Source organism: Bos javanicus, chromosome X (assembly GCF_032452875.1).
Source record: "Bos javanicus breed banteng chromosome X, ARS-OSU_banteng_1.0, whole genome shotgun sequence".
Classification (NCBI taxonomy): domain Eukaryota; kingdom Metazoa; phylum Chordata; class Mammalia; order Artiodactyla; family Bovidae; genus Bos; species Bos javanicus.
The window spans coordinates 33956377-33982598 of NC_083897.1; the positions used below are offsets into that span (position 1 = coordinate 33956377).

A 26222-nucleotide genomic window follows, 5' to 3' on the forward strand; every position below is an offset into this window, starting at 1 on the left:
TTTCTACAGAGAGTGAAGCAGAATTGTTTACTGAGAACTCTGGGGAACTCCAACTCCATCACTAACACCAGTCATTTCAGGCTCCAGCATGAGCTACCAGCCAAAATTGCTGCCCTGTGCAAACCCCAGCGAGGGGTGTGAGTCATTGGGCTGCCGGGCTCAACGTGTCCTGTTAAAAACAGGACACCCAGGTACATTTGAGATACAGATAAACAAACAAACAGGGCAGGAGGGATCACTCTGGTATAAGTATATCCCCAATATTTTATGGAATGTACTTATACTAAAAATAGTCATGGTTTACATGAAATTCAAATGTAAATGGGGGATCTCTTTTTATTTTCTAAATCTGGGAACTTTGTGGGGGTGGGGATGTGGGAATGGCCAAAGGGACACTGTCTGGGAAGAGCAAGGGGTGAGGCATATGACTAGAGTCCCCAGTCTGGAATTCCCCCTAGAATGAAACTGTGTCAGGAGCAACTTGGACTGAGTGGTGATTGGTACCCAGTAGTTCCCTGGACCCTGTGTGATAAGCAGGGACAGCCCCAAGTGGGGGAAAGGGGAGAAAAACATTAGGATGAATCCCACCTGAGGAAAAAAGGCCTGAAGGCTAGAGGCTTCCTGGAGACGATTTTAGAAGGGGCTTCAACCTCCACGCCAGGCACGATGCCCAGAGAGACTGAGAAGCTGTGGAATTCATCATCTCCCCCTGCAGGGCTTGGGGTCAAATAGGGGAAGGGCTCCCAGAGTGCAGGGGTGGCCCCCAGGAACTGGAACAGCTCTCTAAACCCAGAGAAGCACTGAACATGGACAAAAGGGGTATCCAGCCTCATCAGTCAGCATTGATGTTGTCTGGATGTGGGTTATACAAGGCCTGGAACACACAAAGTGAACACAGCCCACAGAAAACCAGAACTTACTGTGGCCTAGAATGAAGATACAAACAGGAAGAAGTTGCAAACTAGCAATGATTTTGTTTGCTTTTGCACACGTTAGAAATATTTTAGCGATGGATGGTATTTAAGGGTCTAGATCACTCCTGAAACAGGCACAACCCCCCCACGAAGGTAGGGGCAGTGCCTTTTTCTAGTTCCCATAAATTTATTATAGGAATTGGAGGCCGTGGGGAGTAGTGCATTCATCTTAAAAGGGACTGTTAAAAAACCACAATGAACACACAAATGAGGCAGCCGCCCAGGACAGGTTGGGGTGCCAAGCTTACCCTGTCCACAACAGGATGGAGGGTACACACGTGGGCTCTAGACGGGGTCATCATGGCTACAAATCACTATGTGTGCCACTTAAGAGCCATATGACCTTAAGATGGTCCCTGAACCTCTCTGAACCTCTGTTTCCTCATCTCTAAAACGGGTCTAGTAATCATCCAGACCTTGCAGCACGGTTGTGAGGGTTTCATAAGGTACTATATGGGAAGCTATATTCAGGGCTCAGGAAATGGACACTCGGAGTCAGAGCAAATAAATGGCCTTCAGACAGGAAGCTGTGGGCCGCGGGCTGGGGACACTGTGTTCGCACAATGACTACTCACTCTGCACATCTCACCAAGACAGATTTCTCAAAAGGTGTTTCCCAAAACAGCTCCCACAGTTAGAGCACTCTGACCCACCTGGCGTGGGCCTGACTGCCCCCCTCCTTCCTGTCAGCCTCCTGGATGCTGTGAGGAGGAGAGTGCAGGAAGGATGGGTTGGTGAAGGGAGAGAGGGGTGGGGCTGTGCTGGTTAATATTTATCCACCAAGGTTGCTCTGGCCACCCTGGGTTGGTTGGGCCAGGGTATGCAGAGGGCACCGTGAGCAAGACGTGTTTGCCCTAAGGAGGGAGGTGGGGGAGTGGAAGTGATCCAGACCTCCCTCCCTCGCCCTCATGTAGACTTCTCCCCACTGCCTTCTGGAGCCCAGGGGCCCCCAGGACTCTGGCCATGCATGGTACATGGGATCAGCTGTGGTCTGTCCCTCCATTTTTGAGGGAAGTCTAAATAAGGGGTCTGCAGAGACCTGCTGGAAGGCCTTTCTAGAGCTGCTGACACGAAGTACCACAAACTGCCTGGCTGAAAATAACAGAAATGTATTGTCTCGGTTCTAGAGGCTCAAGAGTTCAAATGCTAGGTGACAGCCAGGGTCGTGCGGTCTCTGAAGCTTCTAGAGAATGACACTTCCTGTCTCTTCCAGCTTCCGGTGGCATTGGATACTCCTTAGCTCGTGGTCACATCCCCCCAGTCTCTGCCTCCATCTCCACGTGGCCTTCTTTACTGTGTCTCTGTGTCCTCTCCTCTTATAAGAACATCAGCCATCAACAAAATCCAGGAAGATTTCATCTCAAGATCCTAAGTAGTTGCATCTGCAAAGACCCTATTTCCAAATAAGGTCACATTCTGAGGTTCTGGGTCGACATAAATGAAGCGGTGGGGGGGTACTATTCAACCCGCCACATACTTCTCTCTGAAGTTTGTGCCAAAGTGAGCATTTCAGATTTAATCTTTATTAGCTATTATTAATAGTTATGAGAATATTTTTAATTAACAAAAGTGTGCTTCAAAGTGGCTTCCATTATCACCAAATTGCCCTCTAACAGCATTACCTCAGAAACACACCCTGACCACTGCTGCATGCTACTCCCCAGAACAGTATCAGGTATATAGTTCAGTTCACTTCAGTTGCTTAGTCATGTCCAATTCTTTTCGACTCCATGGACTGCAGCATGCCACGCTTCCCTGTCCATCACCAATTCCCAGAGTTTACTCAAACTTATGTCCATTGAGTCAGTGATGCCATCCAACCATTTCATCCTCTGTCTTCCCCTTCTCCTCCCGCCTTCAATCTTTCCCAGCATCAGGGTCTTTTCCAATGAGTCAGTTCTTCACATCAGGTGGCCAAAGTGCCGGAGTTTCAGCATCAGCATCAGTCCTTCCAATGAATATTCAGGACTGATTTCCTTTAGGATTGACTACAGGTATACAGTAGGTGATCAATAAACATTTGCCAGATGAATAAATTTAATAAAATCCATTTAATAGCCCAAAGGACTTGCCCTTCAGCTGAGAGAAGCCAGTCATGGGCACAAAGTCCCAAGTTTGCCCAGTTTCTAGCAAAAGAGTAAAAGGAATTTTTTCAGACAAATCTGACAAGTATAAAAGGGTCCAAGATGAGCCCTTCCTGGGCACCAGGAGCCATTCGGAACCCCTGGTCATGGGACTTCCCTGGTGGTCTAGTGGCTAAGACTCCACACTCCCAGTGCAGGAAGCCTGGGTTCAATCCATGGTGAGGGAACTAGATCCCACATGGCACAGCTAGAAGATTCTGCATGCCACAATGAAGAGCAAAGATCCCAAGTGCAGCCAAATAAATAAATAAAGACAAAACAACCCCGGCCTAAGTCAGGAATCAAAGGCAGATGAGATTTTTCAGTGCTAGTTACATCACACACAGCACCAAGGCACTGACAACCATCACTAAAATTCACCCTGTAAAATGACACAGCTTTTTATTCTACAATCCCCGCCCCTGCTAGCATTCACAAAGAGTTGGCCTACACGTGTACTTTAACAGAGGGGGCAATTGTTATTTTGCAAGGCAGGTGGTGAAGATGGTTGGTGAGTGAGGAACTACCCTTTTTTTTTAGATTTTTTTTCATGTGGACCATTTTTAAAGTCTTTATTTAATTTGTTACAATACTGCTTCTCTTTTATGTTTTGGTTTTTTTGGTTTCGAGGCATGTGGGATCTTAGCTCCCGGGCCAGGGATCAAACTCAGACATCTTGCATTGGAAGGCGAAGTCTTAACTACTGGACCACCAGGAAAGCCCCAGGAATTACCCTTTCTATTAAAGGGATCTTGTTTTTATCAGGATGCATTTTTTGCTTTCTTTGATTTCCCAAAGGGAAGTGCAATACGACAAAAAGATATTTTTGTGGATGTGAGGATAATAATGATTTTTTTTAAAAAAGCCATCTCTAATTGGACTAAATTGAAGGGCTGGGCTGCCACGGTGACTGTTCTGAAATGGACTGTGCTACATGCCAGCTTACCAACCGGTAGTAATTCCCTATGACCTTCCGGATGGCCTAGACTCTTTAGTGTGGCATTCTTTCACAGCTGTTGCCATCTTCTGCCTCACTGTTAATGACTTAATTGTGTTTTCCCCCCAAAGATGTTGCAATCCTGATCCCTAGTGCCTGGAATGTGACCTCATTTGGATCTTCACAGAGGTAACAAGATGAGGTCTTTGGAAAGCAGGTCCTCACCCAATGACTGGTGTCCTCATAAAAAAAGGGGATTTTTGAACACAGAGACAGACACATATAGGTAGAACGCTGTGTGAAGGTCTGAGTGATGTTGCCACAAACAAGCCAAGGGACCCCCAGAATCTGGGAGAAAGGCCTAGAACAGATCCTTCCATGGCACCTGCAGAGGGAGCATGGTCCTACCAACAGCTTGATCTCAGACTTCTGGCCTCCAGGGCTGAGAGGATACATTTCTGTTGCTTAAGCCACTCAGTTTGTTGTATTAATATTTGGACCTGAAACCTTAACCAGCTAATGTGCTTGCCTTCCCCAGATCCACCCCTCACTCCCAAGCCCACACTCTGATTCAGGGGTCCCTCGCCTCTGGGCAGCAGACCAGTGCTGCTGTCAGATCAATGCTGGTATTAGGTTAGAAATCAAGTGCACAATAAATAGAGTGTGCTTGAAACCATCTGCCCCACCCCTAGTCCGTGGAAAAATTGTCTTCCATGAAACCAGTTCCTGGTGCCATAAATGTTGGGGACTGCTGCTTTAATGGCTCTGTTGCCTACACGCTCCCAGCACCCTCACCACCGCCATCGTGTGCTTTGGCTTGGAGGAATCACGCGTCTGGGTTTCTGGGGACAGTTCCAGCTTATACCCATCATGGCAGCAGCATAACAGTGAACACTGCCCCCTTTCAAAGGCATCCATATTTGGAGCCTGTATCTGTGGTCACGCTAGTATTCCTCTGTGCTCACTCCAGCCTCCTGTCATTCTCTACCTGGTAAACTTCTCCTGGTTGGTAGAAGCCCACATCCAATATCACTGCTCCTGTGAAACGTACCCAACCTCAGTCAAGTTCTCATTAGTCTGTCATCTGGGTCCCCAGGGCAGTTTGTACATTTCCAGCGCACAATACTTGTCACTATGTCATGTCAGCTCAAATAAGCTCTTCTCAGGGGTACCCCCCTGATGTCCTGACTGGTCCTGGCCATTGCTTTCATGGCTCAATGGGCTCCCCTCCCTTCATGGTCTGTACCCTGTGCTGTAATGAGATATTTAGCTGGGTATTATTGTGATGGTAATTTAGTACTTGCTCCAACCCAGTGGTGGCAGGGACCAGGTCTGTGTCCTGCACACAATTTGAGTGAAGAAACATCACAAGTGATTCCATTCTTGTCCTGCCTGTAAAGCTGTCATCTTTTGCTGATCTTGGCTGTGTCTTCATCCTCTCTCTCCCCTTTAGCACCTGCTACTGTGTCTAGAACATCCAAGGGCTCAATGTCTGCTCATTGAAATCACATTTAATTTAAGAACATAACTCAGTGGCTGAACAATACTAGGAGTCATAAAAGGATATTGTATGTTCTTCTTTCCCTGAAGGACTACCATGTGATGCTGGGGGCTTCCTGAACAGTAAACACAACTGGAACAATCATAGGTCTCAGATTATCTGTTCTGCTGGGATGGACAAGTGAAGTAGTGACAGTAGCCTGCTGTCCAGCAATAGCTGCAGTGAGGGGGAAGGTGCAGGAAGTGGCCCATTTTGATCCCTGATCCAGATGATTCCAGGCAACAGGCATTGTAGACACACAAGACTAGTGACTCCCCGTGTGTATTTTAGTCCTTGAGAGTTTATAAAATGTTTTCACTTAAATGAGCTACATTGAATATCCCACCTGTATAAATGAGCCAGAACAGCAAAAGGAGCTGTGGAAGCTGCATTTATTTAGAAGGATCAAATAGCATGTCTTTAAAGTCTCACCATTTAAAGAGAGCTGTGCTGTCCACAAGAGAGCTTGAGTTTATAGTCGAAAACTGGTTTGTGGTCCCAGCTCTGCCATCTACCTGCACAGTTACCTTGAGCTACTGATAGCCTCTCTGAGCCTTGGTTTCTTCATTTGTAAAAGAGGGATAATCACCTAATTTATTTGTCTTTGTGTGCTGTTGTGTGGACCAGAGAAGAAGGTTTGAGAGGGCCTGGGGAAATTAGAAGCACTGGGTATATTAGATGCCATCCAAGGTGGCCTTCCCAATGATCCCAGAAAGAAAAGAGAAAGAAAGAAGTATGGTACTGGCATTAGGCCAGACATGCAGATCAATGGACTAGAATTGTGTCCAGAAAGAAACACATACTCAAGAAATCAAGTGTCACTGATTTTCAACAAGGGTGCCAGGACCATTCGGTGGGAAAGAATACTCTTTTCAACAAATGGTGGTGAAGCCACTGGATATACAGAAGAAAAAGTATGAAGTTGGACCCCTACCTCACATCAAACACAAGTTAATTCAGAGTGCCTCAAAGAGCTACATGTGAGAACTAAAACTCTTCTGAGAAACCATAATGTTAAATCCTCATAACTTTGGATGTGACAATGATTTCTTAAATATGGAACCAAAAGCATAAGTGACAAAAGAAAAAATAGACAGATTAGACTTCAAAATGAAAAACATTTGTGTTTCAACAGAAGCCTTGCAGAAAGTGAAAATACAACTCACAGAATGGGAGAAAAATTTTGCAAACCATGTATCTGATAATGGACCTGTACCCAGAATATATAAAGAACTCTTGCAACTCAACAATAGAAAAGTAAATAACTCCACTTTTTTATTTTATTTTTTAATTTTTTGATATAAATTTATTTATTTTAATTGGAGGCTAATTATTTTACAATACTGTATTGGTTTTGCCATACATCAACATGAATCCGCCACAGGTGTACACGTGTTCCCCATCCTGAACCCCCTCCCACCTCCCTCCCCGTACCATCCCTCTGGGTCATCCCAGTGCACCAGCCCCAAGCATCCTGTATCATGCATCGAACCTGGACTGGCGATTCATTTCACATATGATATAATACATGTTTCAATGCCATTCTCCCAAATCATCCCACCCTCACCCTCTCCCACAGAGTCCAAAAGACTGTTCTAATACATCTGTGTCTCTTTTGCTGTCTTGCATACAGGGTTATCATTACCATCTTTCTAAATTCCATATATATGCGTTAGTATACTATATTGGTGTTTTTCTTTCTGGCTTACTTCACTCTGTATAATAGACTCATCCACCTCATTAGAACTGATTCAAATGTACTCTTTTTAATGGCTGAGTAATACTCCATTGTGTATATGGACCACAGCTGTCTTATCCATTCGTCTGCTGATGGACATCTAGGTTGCTTCCATGTCCTGGCTATTATAAACAGTGCTGCGATGAACACTGGGGTACACGTGTCTCTCAATTCTGGTTCCCTTGGTGTTTATGCCCAGCAGTGGGATTGCTGGGTCATATGGCAGTTCTATTTCCAGTTTTTTAAGGAATCTCCACACTGTTCTCCATAGTGGCTATACTAGTTTGCATTCCCACCAACAGTGTAAGAGGGTTCCTTTTTCTCTGCACCCTCTCCAGCACTTATTGCTTGTGGACTTTAGGATAGCAGCCATTCTGACTGGTGTGAAATGGTACCTCATTGTCATTTTCATTTGCATTTCTCTGATAATGAGTGGTGTTGAGCATCTCTTCATGTGTTTGTTAGCCATCTGTATGTCTTCTTTGGAGAAATGTCTGTTTAGTTCTTTGGCTCATTTTTTGATTGAGTCATTTATGTTTCTGGAATTGAGCTGCAGGAGTTGCTTGTATATTTTTGAGATTAATTCTTTGTCAGTTGCTTCATTTGCTATTATTTCATTTTAAAAAAATGGGCAGTAGATCTAAATAGACATTGCTCCTTAAATGATGTGCAAATGGCCAGTGAGCTAATGAAAATATGGTAAATATAATTAGTCACCAGGAAGTGCAAATCAAAACCACCATGAGGTACCATTTCACACCCACTAGGAGGTCTAGAACAAAAAAAGATGGACAAGGACAAGTGTTGGTGGGGATATGGAGACACTGGAATGCTGATGCATTGCTGGTGGGGATGGAAAATGGTCCAGCCACTTAGGGAGACTGTAAGTCCCTCTAAATGCTTAACATGAGAGTTATCATACAACCCAGCAATTCCAATCCTAAGTGTGTATATCCAAGATAAATGAAAATGTAGGTTCACACAAAAAATTGTGCACAAGTATTCACATCAGTGCTATTCATAAGAATTAAAAAATGGAAACAACCCAAACGTCCATGATGGATGAATGAATAAGCAAAATATGGTAGGTATATATATATATACAATGAAATATTTTTAGCCATGAAAAGAAGTCATGTACATACCTGAAACTAATATAATATTCTAAATCAACTGTTTCAATAAAAAAGTACTGATTTATATTGCAACATGGATGAATATTATAGTAGGTCAAAGAGGCCAGACACAAAGGGTAACACATTGTATGATTTCATTTCTGTGGAATGTCCAAAACAGGCAAATCTATATATAGAGAAAATTGATTGGTGGTTTCCCCGGGATGGTTCAGTTCAGTTCAGTCGCTCAGTCGTGTCTGACTCTTTGTGGCCCCAATGAATCGCAGCACGCCAGGCCTCCCTGTCCATCACCAACTCCCAGAGTTTACCCAAACTCATGTCCAGCGAGTCAGTGATGCCATCCAGCCATCTCACTCTCTGTCGTCCCCTTCTCCTCCTGCCCCCAATCCCTCCCAGCATCCCTCCTGGTCTTTTCCAATGTGTCAACTCTTTGCATGAGGTGGCCAAAGTATTGGAATTTCAGCTTCAGCATCAGTCCTTCCAATGAACACCCAGGACTGATCTCCTTTAGAATGGACCAGTTGGATCTCCTTGGAGTCCAAGGGACTCTCAAGAGTCTTCTCCAACACCATAATTCAAAAGCATCAATTCTTCGGTGCTCAGCTTTCTTCACAGTCCAACTCTCACATCCATACATGACCACTGCAAAAACCATAGCCTTGACTAGACGGACCTTTGTTGGCAAAGTAATGTCTCTGCTTTTGAATACGCTGTCTAGATTGGTCATAACTTTCCTTCCAAGGAGTAAGCATCTTTTAATTTCATGGCTGCAGTCACCATCTGCAGTGATTTTGGAGCCCCCAAAATAAAGTCTGACACTGTTTCCACTGTTTCCCCATCTCTCTGCCATGAAGTGATGGAACCAGATGCCATGATCTTAGTTTTCTGAATGTTGAGCTTTAAGCCAACTTTTTCACTCTCCTCTTTCACTTTCATCAAGAGGCTTTTTAGTTCCTCTTCACTTTCTGCCATAAGGGTGGTGTCATCTGCATATCTGAGGTTATGGATATTTCTCCTGGTAATCTTGATTTCAGCTTGTGCTTCCTCCAGCCCAGCATTTCTCATGATGTACTCTGCATATAAGTTAAATAAGCAGGGTGACAATATACAGCCTTGACGTACTCCTTTTCCTATTTGGAACCAGTCTGTCGTTCCATGATGGGGAAGGAGAAATGGGGAGTGAATGTTCATGGATATGGGGATTCTTTTGGGGATGATGAAATACTTAGTGGTGATGACTGGGCAGCTTTGTGACTATCCTAAAAACCATTTGATTGTACCCTTTACATGGGGCTTCCCTGATAGCTCAGTTGGTAAAGAATCTGCCTGCAATGCAGGAGACCCTGGTTCAAGTCCTGGGTCAAGAAAATCCCCTGGAGAAGGGATAGCCTACCCACTCCTTCTTGGGCTTTCCCTTGTGGCTTAGCTAGTAAAGAATCCCCCTGCAGTGTGGGAGATCTGGGTTCGATCCCTGGGTTGGGAAGATCCCCTGGAGAAGGGAAAGGCTACCCACTCCAGTATTCTGGTCTGGAGAATTCCACGGACTATCCATTGGGTCACAAAGAGTCAATCACAACTGAACGACTTTCACTTCACTTTATGTGGGTGAATTTTATCATGTATAAATTATATCTCAACTTATATCTCAAGCTGCTACTAGACAGAGAGCCTGCTCCGTGTTCTGTGTTGGGGGCAGGAGTGAGGGTTGGGAGGGGGCACTTAGCCCACGCAGGTTCCCATGCATAGCCCTGAGGCCGGGGCTTTCCTGGTGCTCCCTTAGCAGTCTGAAAAGTTGCCAGCCCTCTCATTCCCTAGCATGTCGGCCTAGTTCACAGCCCCATGGTGTGAGGAAGGGCAGGTGGGTGGTCTGCAGCTGTCACTAGAAACACCCCGTGTTTTACTCCCTCGAGGCCCCACGGGGACAGCTGTAGGACTGAGACGGCAGGGGCTCCATTCTGCTCACAAAGAGCTAGCCCCAGAGGCCTCGGCTTGAAGACTCAGGGCTATCAGTCTCCTTTGGGGGGATGCACATTCCCCGCCCTTCTCCCCCCCCCGCGCCCCCCCCCCACCTTTGGCTGATAATATCTTGGAAGTGATCCCTGGAAGCTCTAATTGGAAATGGAGCGCCTCCCTCAGACTCTCAGAGGCACTTTCCCAAAGAACTCCCTCAGCTCCCCACCCGTACTGAGTGTGATCCTTAGGAAGCCACTCTAGGGCCATTCCATTGTATCCTGCCCACCCCAGCCTTCTCCCTGGTGTTTTTCCTCCAGAGTGGAGAAGAAGGGTCCAGAAGACACTCTGGGAAAGGATCTCCCTCTACAACTCCCACGAGTTTTTGGCAGTGACACAAAGAAGAGGTGGTAGTATTTATTTTGGAAAGGACCTGTGTGCTTGCTTCCCTCATCCTTCCAGTCGCCTGGGACCGGGGCTCTTGGTTAATTCTGGCTCCCTGTGGGAGGCTTTGTTTCTGAAGCAGGACATGGGACCTCCGGTCCTGGGTGGAAGCTGACCTTGGAAGTGTACAATCCCATCTGAGATGGACCACAGAGGACCTTGTCAACAAGTCTAGGTTTCTGGTCCCTTTAGCTCAGGCTACTGTGGAGGTTTAATTAATCTTTAAATAAATTGTGTCATAATACTCATAAGCATCAAATTTACCATCTCAACTATTTTTAAGTGTACAGTTCAGTAATGTTAAGTACATGCACATTGTTGTGCAACCAATCTCCAGAACACTTGATCTTTAAAAACTGAAACTGTGCTCATTAAGCAATAAGTCTCCATCCCCTTCCCCCCAGCTCCTGGTAATCACCATTTCAACTTTGTCTCTGTGAATTGCATTACTCTACATAGGTACCTCACATAACTGGAATCATGCAATACTTGTCCTTTTGTGTCTGACTTATTTTCCTTAGTATAATGTTCTCAAGGTTCATCCATGCTGTAACAGATGTCAGAATTTCCCTCCTTTTTAAGACTGAATACTACTCCATAGTGGGTACAGACCATATTTTGCTTGTCCATTCATCCATGGATGGGCACTTGAGTTGCTTCTACCTCTGGCTATTGTGGGCTTCCCTGATAGCTCAGTTGGTAAAGAGTCCTCCTGCAATGCGGGAGATCTGGGCTAGATCCCCGGGTTGGTAAGGTCTCCTAGAGAAGGGAAAGGATACCCACTCCAGTATTCTGGCCTGGAGAATTCCATGGACTGTCTAGTCCATGGGGTCTCAAAGAGCTGGACATGACTTTCACTTTCACTTTTCACTGGCTATTGTGAAAAATGTTACTATGGACATTGGTATACAAAAATATCTCTGTAATTCTGCTTCCAATTCTTTTGGGTATCTACCCTGAGAGGTGGAAATGCTGCATCATATAACAATTCTGTGTTTAACTTTTTGAGGAGTCACCATATACTTTTACACTTTTCCATAGTAGCTGTACCACTTTACATTCCTACTGACAATGCCCAAGGGTTCCATTTCTCCACATCCTCACCAACACTGGTCATTTTCTGGAGTTTTGTTTTGTTTTGTTTTTGATAGTAGCCTAACGGGTGTGATGTGAGATCTCATTGTGGTTTAGATTTGCATTTCCCTGATGATTAGCGACCTTGAGCATCTTTTCCTTTGCTTATTGGCCTTTTGTATGTGTCCTGGGGAGAAATGTCAGTTCAAGTTCTTTGCCCACCTTTTAATTGGGTTGACTTTTTTCTTGTTGAGTTGTAGGGGTCCTTTGTGCATTCAGCATATTACTCCTTCACCAGATATGCTATTTGTAAATACTCCCTCCCTTACCATAGGTTACCGGTTCACTCTGTTTTGTGCCCTTTGATGCACAGAATTTTTAAATTTTGATGTAGTCTAATTTACCTGTTTTTACTTTTGTTTCCTGTGATCTTGTTGTCACATCTAAGAAATCATTACTAAATCCAATGTCAAGATTTCCCTCTGTTGTCTTCTAAAAGTTTTATAGTTTTAACTCTAACATTTAGGCCTTTAATCCATTTTGAGTTAATTTTTTTGTGTGGTGTAAGATCAGGGTCCAACTTCATTGTTTTACATGTGGATATCCAGTTTTCCCTGCACCATTTATTGAAAAGATTGACCTTTCCCCATTGGTTGATCTTTATATCCTTGTTAATAATCATTTGACCTTATATATGAGGATTTGTTTCTGGGTTTTCTATTCTATCTCTTGGACTGTATGTCTCTCTTTATGCCAATACTACACTGTTTTGATTAATGTTTTAAAATCAGGAAGTGTGAGTTGTCCAACTTTATTCTACTTTTTCAAGATTGTTTTGGCTATTTGGGGGTTCCTTCAACTTCCATATGAATTTTAGGACTGATTTTTCTATTTCTTCAAAAAGAATGCCATTGGGATTTCAATACAGATTGCATTAAATCTGTATATTGCTTTGGGTACTATTGATATCTTAATAATATTCAATCTTCAAATCCATGAACACAGATGTCTTCGCATTTATTTGTATCTTTAATTTTTTCAGCAATGTTCTGTGGTTTTCACTGTATAAGTCTCTCATCTCCTTGGTTAAATTTATTCATAAGTTTTAAAAATTCTTTTTGATTAATTAATATTCACTAGCAAAATTTTATTCAGGTTCAGTGGCTAATTGCTGAGATTCATGTTCTTCGTCTGTCATTTCTCCCTCTCATATATTCTCGCTCAATTTTGATCTTGGATCTCTAAATTTCTCACTGTTTGGAAAGTAGCATGCTATTTTCCTCAACATAAATTAGCCCAGCCCCTTTAAATAAAAAGATAAAGCTCTTTTTAAACATCTGTTTTGAATAAAACACACTTTAATGTATCATGAAATAGTTCCTCATGGGGCTTACTTCCTCAAAAAATTTTTAGTGTACGAACTGAGATTTGTAAATAAAATTCATAATTGGGGGCAGAGGGAGGGTATCTTGTGAGTTGACCTTCCTTCTGAATGGCTTTGTTTGGCTGTGTGATCTCACTGGGGCCTGGGGCAATTTTCTCACCAGGCTGCTTGTGGACTAACCTCAAAGCCATTCCTGAACACCCTCTATTTGCCTAGTGATGATGAGGGAGACAAACAGGGCTGGCCCATGGAAACATTGTGATGTCATAATCCCTGCATGTCTGGTCCCTGTGTCCAAAAAGCCCTGGGGAAAAAAAAGTCTGAGTTTCTCTCTGTGTGTAAGTGTTTTCCTATTCCATTCCTTGGCTCAGACTCCACCCAGCACCTGGGAAAATAGACACTGTGGACCAGCGGGGCTTCTCTAAGGAGGCCCCAGCTCAGCACTAAGTTAGGCGGGAAACTGGAAAGGAGACAGCAGCACTAGCACCCTGGTCTACAGATGAACACAGGGTCCGGTGGACCCCACGGTACCCTGGAGTCCTTCCATGTGTACCCCAGCTCACTGGTAAATTCTCACTGCTAAGAAAGAAAGCACTGACAACTTCCTGTCCCTGAGCCCACGAACATCATGTCTATTTCTCTAGGCTCAACTCTGCGGCTTCTTCCATCCAGGTAAGCACTCCCCATCCCACCCCTGCAGAGCTGGGCCATCATCCTCTCCTGGTGATGGCTGTTCCCTAGCCCAACCCAAGCTTTTGCCTTACAGCTCACCCTTGGTACGTGTAGGGCAAGCTTCACCACCCTTTCCCCTTCAAGGCCTTGGGCCTTTTGAAAACAACCAGCCAACCAACCAAACAAAAACAGATGAACAGTTGTGGACAGCCTCAGGAACCTTAACTGAGGCTACTTCCTCCCTCTCCTTAAACTTCAACTTTACTGAAGTACAATTTCTCTACGATGAAATTCACCTAGTTCATGTTTAGAGTTTAATGAGTTTCAGGCATTTGTATACGATCATGTAATCACCATCTCGGTCAAAGCATAAAACATGTCCACCCCCCACCGCCCAAGACTCCCTTCTTTGCCCTTTCACAGTCAATCCCCTTCCCATACCTCTGGCCCCACAAATCTACTTTCTGTTAGTATAGTTTTGCCTTTCCCTAAATGTAATATACATGGAATCATACAGTATATAACATTTTGTGTATTATTTATTCTACTTAGCATAACATTTTTGAGATTCATTTCTATTGATGTTTCAGTGGTTCTTCCTTTTTGTTACTGAGTAGTATTGCATTGTGTGGACCTATCTTTGCTTAGTCATGCATCAGTTGATGGGAATCTGAGATGTTTACCTCTGGACTATTATTTTTAAAGGCTACTATGAATATTTGAATACAAGTCTTTTTAGGAACATAAGATTCCATGTGTCTTGGATAAATACAGGAGTGATATTGCTTGGTTGTGTGTACATTTAACTTTATAAATCACTGCCAAACTTTTCCAAAGTGCCTGTACCATTTTCCTGAGGCTACTTTTTAAATAAAGGGTAGGCGTGGGGAAGAGGAGACAGAAGGACCTCGTGGTTCTTTTAGAAGCAGAAGTTAGTCCTATGCACTCATGTGTTTATACTGCTCAATAAGCTTATGAAGTAGACACTAATATCCCCATTTCACAGATGAGGAAATCCAGGTTTAGAGAGATGAACTTGCCCAAAGTCACACACTCAACAAATGGAAGAGCTAGAATGAGCCCAGGGGCCTTCATGCCGATGCCCAGGGGCCTGCATTTTCCCTCTCCTGCCTCTTGCCAGCAGCCACCTGGCAGCTTGGGCATGCTGCTGCCTCAACACTGTATAGCACCTTCCCCTCTGTCTTTGATGAACTAGAACACAGCAATCCTGGGAAATGGCCTTCAACTCCCTTTTTCAGAGGAAGCAGCTAACAATCAGAGAGGTGAGGTGACATTGCCAAGGCTAACAGCTTGTCTATAAAATTTCTGGGACTGGGATCCAAATTTCCAGACTCCAGGCACTCTCTGCCAGAGCCCAGGGCCCTGCAGCTACACTGAAAAGTATTCATTTCTAACCACTTCCATCTTGAGCTTTCTCTTTTATAAGGATGTCTTTCCCTTTCCTCCACCTTCCACCACTTCAGGCCCAATATAGGGAGCCTGGCAGAATAAGGTGGTCACAGTCCCCAGCGTGCATCAGGCCGAGGCAGGGTGGGGACTGGAGGGGGTCAGAGCACCAGCATCAGGGACCTGGGGATGACTGTGCTGAGGGAGAGAGGTAGGAAACAGGCCATTTCCTCTCTCAGGACTGCTTCTCCCTAGGAGGCTGGAGGTGGGGAGGGGCACACCTAGTCAGGCCAAGGGTGTGGGCCCCTCCTGGTCCTTCCTGCTTTACTTCTCCCAACTTGGGAGAACAGGATGGAGCCCCAGGGCATAGGCAGCTCTGTGTCTTAGCAAAAGCAGGCAGCCTTTGGTAAGGATGGGATGTTTTGCTCCACCTAGAAAGGTTCCAATGCAGCAGCCTCTGTCAAGTCTACGTCTGCCCCTCCCTCTCCACAGGGCCCTGGATTAGAGGTGTGTGCCCCTGTGAAACAGAAGGAAGCCTGAAGAACCCCCAATATACACACACACACACACACACACACACACACGTGCGCGCGCACACGTTTGAAGTGACCAAAAAATTCATTCGGGTTTCCCATACCAGCGTACAGAAAAACTCGAACAAACTTTTTGGCCATCCCAATACTTTGGCCTGTGAGTTGCCACCCCAACCTGAGGCAGGGCAGGTCTTGGTCAAGAATACAGCCAGCTCACCAAGGGCACGGTGGGAACGCCTCTGCAGGGCTCCAACTTGGCAATTTTCAAAGTGCTTTCACCTCTCTCCCCTAGTGATCCTGCACCAAGGCCATGAGGCGGGAAGGCAGGAAGGAGTCCCCACTTCCATTTCACAGGCCAGAGACTGTCCTTCTCTATCGGGCTGCCTCCTTCTCCAGCTGAGGCTAGGTCAGGGCTGGGCCAAGGTTGGAGGTGGTGGCGAAATCTTCAGTCACCACCTCCTTAGGACAAGGAGTGTCTTTGCTCTGTACCCTGACCCCTCCTTCCCACCTCCCCCTCCCCAGTGAGCAAAGGGCTTCAGCCTCATCCTAGGATGTAGTGTTTACAACAGGCAAGGCCTCCCACCCAGCTGCTGCTCTCACTCCACCCAACCACAGGGTCCTTCTCTCTCTGCTCCAAGACTCACAGATTTGGGAATCTGGTTACTTGGTGGCCTGCCAGGGAGCCTGTGCGGCATGCAATGCATACAGTCAAGAAGCTTTTACTGAGCTTCCTTTGATATCTGGTACAAAAATGAACATGCTTCAAAGAAGTTCATAGTCGGGGGAGGGGAGTTGATGGGGCAGACTGGTAGGCAAATAGTAACTAACATCAGTGCTATGAGAAGGGCCCTGGGAGGAGCTTCTAGTTCTGCCTGTCCTGGAGCAAGTGCTATTCTGCTGCCTTTCTAGGAGTATGGCCAATCCAGGAGAAAGGAACGACAAGTGGAAGGGGCTGGAGGGAGGAAAGAACAGCGGTGCATTCAGAGAGGAGAAAGAAGTTGGCTGTGATTAGACTAGAAGTTGGAGTGGAGAGGGAAGAGACACATTGGGAGAAGTGGCTGATAAGTAGGTGGGGTTAGGGTTTGAAGGGCCTTGTTATTCAGATGAGAAGTCTTGAATCTTCAATAGGGTTAATATGTGTGTGTGTATATATTGATATAATGATATATGCTTATTTACACACACACACACAATGGTATCATGTTTTTGATGCTGGAGTAGTAAGAAAGAGGCAAAAAGTTCGTGTTAAAGTAATCCTATTTACCATCACTTACCTGAGCTGCTTAGTATACTTATAATTTAACCCAAGGACTATTGCAGTAATAATAATACTCTTTTACTATTTTTTTGTTACACACTGAATTCTCTTCCTGAAGTTGTCTTTTTTTCTTTTCCTTTCTTTTTACTGAATTAATGATCGCTTGTCCTGAACCTCAAAAAAGTAGAGGGAACTTTGTCCTGAAATGTTTCCTTTCACTATGTCTCTAGAGAGTTCTTGGAAAGGTGCTGGCGTGGCATGAAGGACACCACAGTCAGTGAAATATTTTTCCTTTATAGGAGCTCAGCTTCACACAGCCAACCCTGAGAACCCAAAAAGCTCAGTTTAGCGACGCCCGCTGAAGTTTTATCTAGAGAAGTTTTCTCTCTGAATTTCCCCTTTACTGGGGAAAAACAGCGAGACGCAGAGAAAAATTCTAGGACTACACTACCCAACAGCCTCCGCTCGGAGTCTAGCCCAACTTCTAACAGGGTGGCCCCTAGCATCTTGGTCCCGCCCATTCCCGGTACTGTATTTAGAACTACAACTCCCAGCTGCTTCCACCCACCGGGCCCCTCAAAGAGGGTTTCCCAGCAGCCTCCTGGGCGAACAGGAGCTGCTCCTCGGGCTTAGCCGGCTCCCTCTGCCGGCCCCGCCCCTGGCACGTGACGCACGCCCACCAACCCGCTCGCGGAGGAGGGCGGCGGGCGGTGGCCAAGGGCGGGGAGGCCGCAGGGGGCGGGGCCTGGAGGGGGCGGAGCAGGGCCCGGGAGCCGAGCAGCCTGGCAACGGCGGTGGCGCCTGGACCCCGAGGTGGGTGCGCGCTCGCGGCTGGCCTGGCTCGGAGCCGGGTACTGCGGGAAGCCGTGGTGGTGGGACAGGGAGGACGAAGTTGTGACTCCTGGGGCCGGCAGGTCCCACGGGGCCTTGAAGTATCCTCAGGAGTGGGTGGAGGGGGGCGGTTAGCCCAAGTGCCTTCGCTGTCCGGCCAGCCAGGGCTGGGGCCGGGGAGCAGCAGGCAGGTGCCTCCGGCTTCTCTCGTTCTCCCTGCCCAAGGTCCCGGGCTGGCAGCGGGCGAAGGTCGGGACAGGAATCGGGCAGGCTGGCCGGGAGGGTGGGGGAGTGGGGGCGTCGCGGCCGCTGCCCGGACTTTGCTTCCCCGTCCCGGGGCGGCAAACGGGCTGGGCAGCCGCCCTGCCTCCCCCGCGACGCGCCGCGGCTGGTCCTCGCCCTGACCCTCCGGGCGGGGCGGATGTCTCTCTGCCTCATCCCCCGTGGGTCCGGCGGAGGGGCCGCCGGCCGGCACTGTCCGCGAAGCCTTGATCGGCGCTCCCGACTGGTGTTTCTGTGTCACACACGGGAGCTTTATCTGCTTTTGCAACAGTTGACGGGAGATTTGAGGAGCAAACGGTTAGTTCCCTGATACGCAGTCGGAAGTATATACAGGCACGATTGCAAGCGCCTTTTGCCGAGTGGCCTCCCTTAACTGTCTTGCTGCGCTCAGGAAGTGAAAACTAATTTTAGTTTTTGCCTAAGCAAATATGAAATCAGTTTGCTGCAAAAACTAAATCACGGGCTTTATAGAGGCATGCAAAGTATGAAGCGAAGTGGATTGGGACTGGTTATTAAACAGACATAGTAGACCTGCACAAGAATGGAATCAGGGTATATTAGAATTGACTAGGACCTTTAAGTGTGTATACTTCACTTGTTTGCTCGATGGGGAAGCTAAAGCCCAGAGAGGTTAACTAACGTGGCAAAATTAATGGCAAAGTTTATATTACAAGTCAGGTTTCTGGGGGCATCATAGCATCCCTCTAGCCTGGGTGGCTTTTATCACAGCTCAATTTTGTTCTTTGTAAAGTATCCACCCTAGAGTCTATGGAGACTGAGCCAGCAACTTTGCTGTAGTTCAAACCATTTTTTTGAATTGCCTTCAAAACCTGTTTACCAGACTCTTAAGGCTTCTTTTATAGACACATTTTCTTTTTCACCCAACATATATATTGGGCATGATCACTTGTTCACTAGATTTGACTCTGAATGACTTTTTGACTGTTTCACAAAACCCAGCGTAGCGTCAAGAGATTCCACAGCATGGAGTAAGTTCAAACCAGAGATCCTGCCAGTGTGTAACAGTTTCTCGAGGTACTTGAAAGTGGAGAGCATTCGAGGAGGCTTTTAGAGTCTAGTATGGTCAAGTCTGGGGCTTCCCAGATGGCACTAGTGGTATATAACCCACTGCCAATACAGGAGACATGAGATGCAAGTTCAGTCCCTGTGTCAGGAAGATCCCCTGGAAGAGGGCGTGGCGACCCACTCCAATATTCTTGCCTGGAGAACTCCATGGACAGAGGAGTCCATGAGGTCACAGAGTTGGACACGGCTGAGATGACTTAGCTGACCATGCATTCATGGTCAAGTCTAGTATGACTTACTAGAGTCTAGTAAGTCCAGTAACCATTGGTCTCCTTACCTTAAAGTTAGAAGTTGTATTGATTATCAAGCTGTCATTGGTTTCATTCATTAAACTCAGAATGCCCATGCAGTGCCTGTAGAGTCCTGAGTGCTAGGAAGATAACAGACAGCGCCACTGACAAGGTCCCTGCCTTCTAGAGCTTCTGTGTGGGGAAGCAGACAATAAAAAAAATAAACAATGATATATTTTCCAACAGAGATGAGCACTGAGGAAGAACAGAGCTCTGAAACTCTAAGATGACCATCTAGCAGGCCAGCATGCTTGTGAGGGGGTTGGGTATTACTTAGCATCGCTAGTGTTAGATGGTCAGCTGCTGCTCCATTAAAGCAAATCACCATATCCAAAAGTAAATCTGTCTGAATCCAGGAGATCCTTTGGGAGGTCATCATTTCTCCAGCGATTGCCTCTCAGATGGTAAGTTTGTCACAGCCTCATTTTTACTTGCATTCCCTCTGCCCCACCCCAGGCAAATAGTAAGTGGTTTCAAACACCCAGGGAAGTGAGCTTCTCATCCTGCATTGTCTCAGTAGCTGCCTCACTCCTGCTACGAAAGGCCCTACTGACTGAGGTAAGGGTTGGGTGTTAACCCTATGCCAGTGTCTGCTGGTTGGGAGCTACCTGACACAGCTATCTCTTCCTGCATGCTGGTTTGTACTGGGAACCTACCTTGGGAAGGAGACCTCAATCCTTGTGTTGTGCTTAGTTAAGAAACTAGTTCATTTTGAAATTAGCTCTAGAGTCAAGAGACACCCAACTTCCTCAGAAGAAGAGTGCCAATAAAATGGTAACTTAAAGTTCATCTGCTTAGTACCCTCTCAGTTCTTTCCTTTTCTGTATGTTCAGTGGCGTCAAAGTAAATGTTTTCATTTTTACAGGTTCCAAAAAATCATTAAAGTTACCAAAAAAATATGCCAATATTCTTTGTTCCTAAATGAAAGGATTAACAAAATGTAGTTACTTTAAAAACCACTGAAAGAACATGGGGTTCTCGGTCTTATTGAGGACTGCAAAATAAGGAGAAAGCAGAGCCTCTTCAAGGCTTCTGTGACAATCTGAAGTGGTGGCCAAGGATTTCAAAAGGCCAGAGTTTCTCGTTATTTCTAAAGTTTTTTCAACTTTATAAAAGAATAAGAGGTTGTTTTCATTACTAGCTAGTAATTGCCCTTCCCTGTTTCTGACCTCTTTGAAGTTCTGCTTTCTTTATTTTCTAGTTTCTCGGTTCATTATTCCTTTTTGGCAGATAGGGGACAGCCCCTGTTGTTCGCCTTTAAGGTGTTGACTCAGGATTTGGGTCCTGGCTGTACTATTGGCTTTGTAACGTCAAGTGAGCTCCTTACCTCTGTGCCTCAGCTTCCTTATCTGTAAAATGAAAGATAGTAACAGTAGTCCCTTCCTCCCAGGGTTGTTGGCAGGCCTGCAGGATAAGGTATATGAGATGCTTATAATAGCATCTTACACATAGTAGGCACTCAAGAAATGTTAACTGTTACTGGCTTGAGCTACGTGGGACTCCTTTCTTTTAAAGAAGAAAAATATTAGCCATGTCTCATGAAATGTTTGGAAATCTGATGAGCATGGTTTTCTAGACATTTTTCTGCATTTCATTGTTGACCCCAGCATTAAGTTTAAGATGACATCGTCAGCAGCACACACAGTTCTTGCCCACCTAAGTTCTGTTTACTATTTGGACTCAGAAATTACTTGAGCCCATATTTTGTTTGTGGCTATAGACAAGAATAGAATAAGAGAGGTTTTCTTTCCATTCCTCTGCTTTGAGAGCCAGAGAGGACCAGGAGACCCAGTTGGCATTAGTCAGGTGAGATCCAGTTGCCATCCTGTAGTCAGAGGATAGTTTTTTTATTAAATGTTTACGGTGGATTTATCCACAGGACCACCAGGAGGGTGGCATCCTTTTTAAGAATGTGGCAGGCATCTCTTTAGAAAATTGGCATCATGTACTAGTGCTTTCTATTTCTACCCAAGGAGCAAGGAAGAGTAAAGGAGCCTTGTGTCTGTGGGAGATGGTAGAAAGCCCCTTCTTAGCCCTGTAACACTGGACAAGTCTTTTCTCCTCGCTGCTGTTGGCTCATCTTTGTAAGATAGACCTAAGGCAGCCTGTACCTCCAAGGTCCCAGAGCTCTTCAGGGGAGCCAGTGTGCATCAGCATCCTTTGCTGACTGTAGGGCATTATTATTATGGCATCCATGTGTTATGTAAGCCATCACTATTGGGAGAACTGGTGTGAGAGGGCAGCATCCTTCTGGTTCTTGGCGCATCCTCGCTGGGGGTGTGATCTCTTTGCCCAAGCCCACTTCTGTCAGCACTGAAACATGCACGTGTTTTGTTGAGTCTCTCAGATGGACCTGAAGCCACTGGTACACCGTGTGAGCTTCCATTTTGTTGATTCCTAAAATCATAGTGCTGTGTCACCAACAATCCCAGGGCAATAGTGAGGTCATCTCTGCACCAGGGAATATTGCCTGCCTCTTCTGTCTCAGAATGGAAGGCTTTCATTTTTCAAATCAACACCTTACCTCAGCTTCTCAATGCAGCTTGATGCCCTGCCGAGTTCCTCCACTCCTGGGGCTCGGGTTGGAAGCAATCCAGGGACTCATTGCTCTCCAGGTCCATCGCACCTTCCCTTCCAACAGGATGGGGGCCAAATGCTCTTTGAATGTTTCTCAGTATCTTGAGATGACTCCATAAGCTGAGGTTGGAGACAGTTTTCTGGGCAAGAGAACCCTAACATGCCCCATGCACGGAGGAGATGTTTAGTGAACGTTCTTTGACTTGAACTGGACAAGGGTGCATAGCTTAGAATTGTTGGGGTGTGTTCATTTCAGCAAATTCTGTTGTTGGTCTAAAGATCCTGGTACTAGATGAAAGGGAGCTCCTGCTTAGTCTTTCTTTCCATGGTCAATTAGCCAATGAATAAGAAAGCTCTGAGTCCTGTTGGGGGAGAGGTCCCATGGGTTGTTTGCCCACCCATTTCTTTGGGGACTGTTGTCACTGGCAGTTTGAGTTTAGGTTTGTTTTTTTGCTTTGCTCGTTGACGTGTTGGGGGGGGGGGGGGCGGGTAGGGAGGAGTAAGGGAAGTTGAAGGGTAATAATTGAAAGTAAAAATAAAAGTAACTCATTCAGCTCTTGTTCCCTGCCTTCAGACCTTGGCTGCACAGGATGCCTTTCTTCAGCTTGTGATAACTGTTACATGTTGCTATCTTGTCCTTGGGCGTTTTGTGAGAAGGAGGCCACTGTGTGCTTCCCAGAGCCTCTCCCAGTGCAATGGGCTAACCCTCGGGCTGTCCTACTTTCACCTGCAGCGGGTGGGGTGGGTCATAAAGGGGATTCTTAGCATCAGCCGGTGGGGCTTGCAATGCCCTTGTATGACCCTCAAGTTCCTTGTGGCCCTGGGATGACTTAGGTGGGGACAGAGCTGTCAGGGTTCATTCCAGCAGGCCTGGAATCAGCCAGCTGTTTGACTGGAAGAGGAAATGTCCCTACTGTGCAGAAGTGCCCCTGGCCGAGATGGGTCAGTACCATCCATGCATCACCATGAGAAGAAAGAAGAAAGATTTGCACTTAGTTTCAGTGCACCCAGGAGGCTGTGGTCCCTGTCACTGTGGCAGGAAGGATAGAAGAGCCCCAAGTTGGAGTTCCATTTTGAGCTTCCCGGTCCTGAGTTGCCTTGCACAAGGCAGTGCTGCTGGGTCTGTCGGAGCGAGTGGGAGTCCCAGATGGAGGGCAGTCGGAGCTGGCCCTCACCTCTCTGTAGCCCTTGCTGTGAGGCCTAACAACTGATTTTTTCAAGTTGAGGCTGAGTGTGACCCTGCTGGCCATTTCCTTTCTTCGCTATTATCAACTCTGAAGTGACGTGATCCTTTCTCCAGAGCCTCTCATCAGGCCTGCTCCACAAAACAGTTTTTCCTTGTTGATAAAATTGTTCTGATGCCCCTGCCCCTGGGAACTTAGGAGACATGCAAACTCTTAGGCCCCCCCAGACCTGCACAACCAGAATCTGCAGGTGAAGAAGACCCCCAGCTGATCTGTATGTAAATGACAGTTCGAGAAGTGTGGTCTGAGTGGCAGTTCACATCCCAGCTTGCTTCCTGATCCTTTGGGACTGACCATGCTGTTCATTTGAAAAATAACTCAAGCCACATGTGTCATCCGTTTTCCTAGTAGCCACATCAAAAAAAGACAGATGAAGTCAATTTTACAATGTATGTTATTCAGCCCAATATGTCCAAAATATTATTTCAACATGTAATCAGTATGACAGTGAGATGCTCCCCTCATCTTATTTGCATGAAGGTTGTCGAAATCCAGCATGTATTTTACATCTGCAGCAGGCCTCAGTTTGGACTAGCCATGTTTCAAGCTCTGCTTGCCAGTGGCTCCAGCTTTGGACAGCGCAGCTTTGAGAGATACATTTTGGCCTTGATTTGCTGATGATGTCATCAGATTTGCTCTCGAGGCCGGAAGAGCAGTTAGCCTCCGCTGCCTGGGTAGTAAGTTGCATTGACCGTCACTGTACTCAGTGCGGAGCCCTCTGCCTTGTGTGCTCTTCCGATCTCATTTGGATCCTCACAACATCCCCACTTCTTTACCGAGACTTCCTCTCTGGGCCTCAGCTTGGTAAGCTATACTGAGAAGTTGTGGTTGGCAGAGGTGAGGAATGCAAGCTTCTTTCTTGGGGACATCTTAAAAGGACTCAAGGGACGCCTCTCCTCTGGCTCAGCTGAGCCCCCAGATGGATGCTCCCTTTTGCTGTGGGCCTGCCACCCCATGGTTTGTCCCCCTGGCTGCTCATTAGAATCACCTGGAGAGCCTTAAGGACCTGATGCCCTGGCCCTACCCAGACATTCAGATTTATTTGATGGGGATGGTGGTGAGGGGTGATAGAGATCAGACCTCCTCATTTTTAAAAAGTCTTCTGGGAGATTCTGGCGGGCCACTCAGCTCCAGAGCAGCTGTCCCCAGCTTCTCTAGCACCGAAAACCAGCGGCCTTGGGGCTGAAGTGCAGATTCTGACTCCGGGGGACAGGGACGGGCTTCCTCTCACAGGCAGGTGACAAGGATGCTGGCAGCTGCGCTGGGACTCCGAGGAGCCTGTGCTCCAGAATCACTGGAGGGTGGTTCCCAAACTCCACGTTCCCTGGCAGCCAACCTGGAGATTCTGATTCAATAGGTTTGAGGTGGGGCCCAGGATCTGTAGTGGAGAAGGCACGATGTTTTCTGAATTTCACCACAAAGTGTTTTGTTGACTTTAGGATTTGCGTAGGCACATTTCTAGTGCCCTTTTTTTCGGGGGTGGGGGGAGGGGTTGTTTGGTGCAAATGGATGTTGAGTTTTATCAACCCCAGTTTCTGCCTTTATGATTTGTCCCCAACCCTTTAAACAGGTTGATGTGATGGTCTGTCTTAAGGGATTTTCTCATATAACTTGGTAGCATTAACCAGGTTTGCATGGCTGGCATGGATATTATTTCTTATTGCTGGGTTGGTTTGGTAATGTTTTCTTCAGGATTTTTACATCTGTATTTGTGAGTGAGATTGTGCTTTAATTTTGCTTTACTGTCTTTGCCTAGTTTAGTGCCTTTTTGCTAGCTTTATAAAGTGAATGAGAGCATTCCCTTTTCTGGTCTCTGGAAAAGTGTATAAAATTGGAGTTGTTTTTTCCTTGAATATTTAGTAGAACTTGCCCCAGAGCCAGCCATGCCTGGTGCTTTGGTGTGGAAATGTTTTAAACTACCACTTACTAGCTGCCATGTCTGTAGTTACGTCTGTCTTTTCATTCTTAAATCTTCATTTTGTTTACTTGTGCCTTCTCCTTTTTTTCTTGATGAGTCTTACCAAAGGTTTGTTGGTTGTGGTTATGCAGACTATGAGGTTTGTCACTGTGTAGAAAAGAATGAGCATAATTATATTCTCAAGCTTCTTTCTGATTAACTTTAATGAAACTGCATAATCTGAAAGTCAAATTTATATCAAGGTATATTCTGAAAAGCTTTCCTTTAACTCATGTCTCCTGCCAGGCATGCTGTTTCTCCTAGCCACTGTAATCAATGTTATTAGTTTTTAGTTCATTCTTCTATGTTTCTTTTGCAAATTTGAGCTGGTGTGCATGCGTATACATACACACAGACACACTCACACTCATTGCATTTCCTCCCTTTTCTTACACCAAAAAAGCATACTACATACACTCTTTGGCCTCTTGCTTTCTTCACTTAAAATATACCCTGGAAATCTCTCTCCTCTACATTTTCTCCTTTCTTCTTTCTTTGGATTTATTTTGCTGCTTGGATTTTTCAAAACAGTCTTTTTACTATTATTTAGTTCTAATATATTCTGATTTCCATTGTGATTATTTCATTCACCTGTGAGTTGTTTAGAAGTTTGTGTTTTAATTTACAAATACCTTTTCTAGGTAAATTTTTAGAAGTGATTTCTAAGGTAGCTGCATGATGGTCAGAGAATGTGGTCTGAATACTAGTAGTTCTTTTAAGTGTGTTGAGGGTGGGTTTATATAGATAGCACTGTGTGGCTGGCTTCTTTCATTTAATGTAAAGTT

At 45.8% G+C, this 26222-nt stretch overlaps 1 protein-coding gene across 5 annotated transcripts in view; it reads left to right on the forward strand.

Moving 5' to 3' along the window:
* The first annotated feature begins 13616 nt into the window (after nt 1–13616).
* MTM1 (myotubularin 1) overlaps nt 13617–26222 on the forward strand; it is a 96732-nt gene continuing 84126 nt past the window's right edge. For 2 of the 5 annotated variants that reach the window (XM_061408717.1, XM_061408718.1), the window contains exon 1: nt 13617–13972. In XM_061408717.1, the coding sequence (XP_061264701.1) occupies nt 13929–13972 (44 nt within the window). In that variant the 5' untranslated portion in view covers nt 13617–13928. Of the gene's footprint in view, nt 13973–17886; nt 17984–26222 lie in introns of those variants that run through there. The other 3 variants (XM_061408719.1, XM_061408720.1, XM_061408722.1) reach the window with 2 other exon arrangements.